This window comes from Cannabis sativa, chromosome 4 (assembly GCF_029168945.1).
Source record: "Cannabis sativa cultivar Pink pepper isolate KNU-18-1 chromosome 4, ASM2916894v1, whole genome shotgun sequence".
NCBI classification, from domain to species: domain Eukaryota; kingdom Viridiplantae; phylum Streptophyta; class Magnoliopsida; order Rosales; family Cannabaceae; genus Cannabis; species Cannabis sativa.
Window position 1 is genome coordinate 79,770,516 of NC_083604.1, and position 4,579 is coordinate 79,775,094.

The following is a 4,579-nucleotide window of genomic DNA, read 5'->3' on the forward strand; positions in this document are numbered from 1 at the left end:
AAAAATACATATGCAATATATTTATAATACTCTATTTAAAATACTCTTAACCGTGTTTAGTTGAGCTAAAAAAAATCATTATGAAAATAAAATATACATTTTTCTTACTAGGAAAATAAAATAATTATAGGTTGACCTTTTCTCCCATTGTAAGGGGGTCAAAACTCTGAATTTTTTTTTGGTTGTTCAAAAGAGAATTTATTTGAGTTTTAGTTATCTCGAACTAAACAAAGCAAGTTGATTAAATAATTATTGTTCAATCATAATAAATATATATAAATAGAAAAGGGGTAAAATGGTAAACTAATAAATGTTTTGTGAAACACATTACCTACCTTGCTAAAAAGTGTTAATTACCAAGGCTGAAATTTCAACCTACTAAAAAACTAAAGTACTCTATTCACAATCACAACAAAGAAACTAAGTAATCATACGTTGCCTTGTTTGCCTAATCTTAATGCCTTTCTTTTCTCTTGTGTTGTTCAACCTTCTTCTCTCTCTAGACTCTGTCTCTCTTTCTCTTTCTCTCTCTCTCTAAAGCCATAATAATAATAATAATAATAATACCTTACCACCAGTCTGAGTCTACCACCACCTCCACCCTCCATCTTCACCAAAATAAATAAATAAAAAACAAAACTTTAAAAATAAAAACAAAAGGTGGTGGTAGATGCATGAGCCACAAGCCCACAATCACAATATCTTTCTTCTTTCTCTTGTTTGTTAAACTCTTGCCACCTTCTTTCCTTCCTTTAATTCAAATTTATAATCTTTTTCTTGATTTTCCTTTGGTCAACTCGCACTTGAGGAGGTAAGCCAACCTTCTCTGCTTTGGAGGTACAAACACAATACACAATGAATGACTTTGTTTTTTCAAAGTGGGGTGGTTTTCTTTTTTGATGTTTTTGATTAATGGGCATCTTAGCGTTGACGCATTGACCAGCTTCAAACCATGGAAATGTTCTTTTACCTTGTTTGCTTTCTGGGTTTGGCTTAATTTTGTTCCTTATGGCTTTTTTTCACTTTTCAGTGTTATATTTGAGTTTATTTTTGTTGTTGGGCATCTGGGTTTCTCTTTGATATTACTTGTTTGAATAAGGTGGTAGGTTGGTCTTGTTGACTTAACTTTTCAAGCGTAAAAATTAGGCAGTTCTTGTAAACCAGACATTTATTAGTCCTCTGAGTTGGCTCACAATGACTTAATTCTATCCAGTAATGGAGCCAGAGTCAAAAATTGGTGTTTTAATTTCAGGAATTTCACTCTTATGTTCTTTTTTCATAATGGGATTGGGTTTAATAGTTAAAATATCAATGCCATGGTTTCCATTGTCACTTCAATTCAACTGTAATAGATTTGACAAAAGAAGAAGTTTCAATTCAATCTTGGCCAATTGGTGTTTTTCTTGTTTTCCTTTTTGGTATTGTGTTGATAACTACGTGAGCTGATTATTTGTTATAAGTTATGCTAAAATAGTAAGATTTTATATAAGGTGATCTTTCTTTCATTGGATTGACCACTTATATTTGCTCCTTTAGGGTGTCTTTGCCTTTAGTGACATTGCCTAAGTTTTTTTCAGACTGGTCATAAAATTGACAACAATTCAATCTGTTTATGGAACATTATTGCCATTTAAAGTTAAAATTGAAAAGCTGTGCCTTTGATATTATCTGTCATGTATGATTGTATATTACAAATGGGGTATTAAAGTGTTGATTTTATATGGTACATTTTCAAAATCATACCTTTTTTTTTTGCTGTTGTATTCAAGGTTGGAGCTGATATAGGAGAAAGGGGCCTCAACTGTGTGTTGCATTGCTTAGGAAAACTGGTCACAGTTATGGTGAGCTTAAGAAGGCGTAAACTCCTGGGACTATGCTCTGGTAATATTACTGATGTTAATTAGCTTTTAACTCTGTCTTTCATGTCATTTGTTTCTACTAGATAAGAAAATAAATGGTGTCTTTGCAGGGAGGAATTCCTTTCTTACTCCACTTCCCAGGTTTTCTGGCAATGGAAAGATTCCTTCAAATTCTTCATTGAATGCCAAATCGATCAGTGTGCATCCCATATATTCGGATGAGATAAAGCCACCAAATGGGGTAAGAGTTAATCACATGAATCTTATGAAGCATTGCTTTGTTTTGCCTGGCCTTGAAACAAGTATATATGTATTGGTATTATGTTATAGTAAGACCCTTTAGTTGCCTTACACAAATTTACCAACTTGAGTTTTCAGCCATATCAGATTTTGCATTTTGAATGTATGAACTGTCATAAGCCTTTTGAAATCATCTTTGTTTTGTTCCGCGATTTTTATCAGAATACAAGTGTGAAGGGAGAACATGGTTCAACAAATGTATCTGATTGTGGCTCACTCAAAGAGGACCATAATCAGCAAGTTGCAGGTTTGTTGCTGCATAATTTTCAATTGGGGTTTTAAGATTCATTCACATCAACATTGCATAAGAACTAACCCCGGGATTGAGAGTTCTTTACTTCTTCTTTCTGTATATTCAGTGTTTCTTCTACACCTGCATACATTGTTTTTCATTTATGCATGTGCTTCAATGTGAATTCTATTATGATATGTCATATCAAATCATGGCAGGGCCGCCAATCAAACGCAGGAAGCGACACAGGAGAAAGAATTTTCAGAACCAAGAATCATGTTTGATGAGGGGTGTGTATTACAAAAATATGAAATGGCAGGCAGCAATCAAAGTTGACAAGAAACAAATCCATTTGGGTACTGTTGGTTCACAAGAAGAGGCTGCTCGCTTGTATGATAGGTAGGAATTACACCTTATCTTAATTGATACTAATTCAAGAGTGAGGAAATGCTGAATAAAGAGCTTACTGTAGTAGGATATTTCTGTGTTGTTCTGCCTTTTGAAGTTTTAGTAGAAGCTTAAAGTAACAATGATATCATTTGTTGTTGCCTTCTTCTACTTTAGATGTAGGTTAATTAGAATTTCCGCCCTCAAAATTTGACATGTGTCAAATCGTGTTCTCTGAACTTTTCAGGCTATCAAAAATCTTTTCATGAACTAATGAGATTGTTAGATTCAAGGTTTTGACTTCTGTTTAATTTTGTTTACTTTTACTAACGAACACCTAACGCGGCGATTGTCCATGTATCAAATCATGTCTCCCGAACTTTGACATGTACCAAATCTTGTTTCTCAAACTTTCGTCCCACGTCAGGTGCTTATTAGTAAAATTGAACGGAATTGGACGAAAGACCTTAAATCCAACAATCTCCATAGTTCGGGAAAATTTTTAACGGCCTAAAAAGTTAAGAAGACACAATTTAGTACATGTTAAAGTCTCGGAGTGGGATTCTAATTAGCCTTTTTGAAAAGCAAGTTGCATCATTTTCCATGTTTCAGTAGAATTCAATTCCTCTACATGCTTAGCTCTTTTGGCAAAATGAGAATCTTTTGCAGCTATGTTGTCATACTTAAAAACTAATGGCTCCTACTTATGTTCAGGGCTGCTTTCATGTGTGGAAGGGAGCCAAATTTCGAGCTTTCAGAGGTTGAGAAAAAGGAGCTGAGTCAATTCAAATGGGAAGAATTTCTAGCCATGACTCGGCATGCTATCACTCACAAAAGTAATCTTTCCTTATTCAACACATGAAAAAGAAAAAGAAATCATGTCAACAATCTTAATAAGATTTCATGTCTCATAAATTCTACAGAGCACAGAAGAAGAGTTGGAACAGAACCCCAGAAGAGCCCCGAGCCTTCGCCATTACAGAACGACGATTCAGACAGCAAGATTGAAGAAAATGATCTCTCTGGATCAGAAGATGTGGAGGCAGACATGTCAGTCTCTTGAGATTTATTATTGTTGTTCAAGCACAAAGGCTGAATCTTCAAGTTCTAACAGTTAAGTTACAAGTTGATAATAGGCCTAATATTTTTTCTAGTGTATAAAAAGACCCTTTATTAGGGTCAGTCTCATGACAGATTTTATAGTTGGTAAAGGAATTCCCAATAAAGAATTCCATACCATATTTTACATAATTCATATAATAATTATATTTATATATGTAATCATCATCAGTATCTCTCCTCTTTTTAGAGGAGCTTATAGCCTATAAATATTTTTTTCCCATATTTGAGAATTTCTAACTATTTATATTATGTTCATGTATTAAATAATGCTTTCTTAAAATTAGTTATGAAAAAAAATACAAGAATGCATGTTTAATAATTTATTAAATTTTCGTTAAGTGTTATCAAACGGCACTTTAATATTGTATTAATATATATTGTGTGTTTATATTGTTGCTATAATTTTAAACACTACGCAAGTATACGCAATCAAGTAGTAAATCTCACACAGGTGAGGTCGATCCCACAGGGAATTGGATTAAGTACCACTAAATTATACTTATGATTCTATTCGGTAAATCGAAAGCAAATATGATTTAAAAACAGTAAAATATGAAAGAAATTCAGAAAACTAAATAACACAATTTAAAGTTGAGCAAGATGAGACAATAGGGAGGAGAATCCTGTTGTTGTTTACCCAGATCGTTAATGATTAATTACTATCCTATTCTTGAAGTGA

At 33.2% G+C, this 4,579-nt stretch overlaps 1 protein-coding gene across 2 annotated transcripts; it reads left to right on the plus strand.

Moving 5' to 3' along the window:
- The first annotated feature begins 393 nt into the window (after positions 1 to 393).
- On the plus strand, positions 394 to 4,122 carry LOC115712858 (ethylene-responsive transcription factor-like protein At4g13040). 2 transcript variants are annotated; one of them, XM_030641258.2, is made up of 7 exons: positions 394 to 837; positions 1,770 to 1,881; positions 1,970 to 2,100; positions 2,322 to 2,406; positions 2,610 to 2,790; positions 3,493 to 3,614; positions 3,702 to 4,122. In XM_030641258.2, exons 2-7 carry the CDS (start codon positions 1,839 to 1,841, stop codon positions 3,839 to 3,841), a joined length of 702 nt encoding a protein of 233 aa, XP_030497118.2. In that variant the 5' UTR covers positions 394 to 837; positions 1,770 to 1,838; the 3' UTR covers positions 3,842 to 4,122. The 2 variants fall into 2 exon arrangements, with proteins under 2 accessions (XP_030497118.2, XP_030497120.2); XM_030641260.2 differs by having other exon boundaries at positions 399 to 811.
- The last annotated feature ends 457 nt before the right edge of the window (positions 4,123 to 4,579 follow it).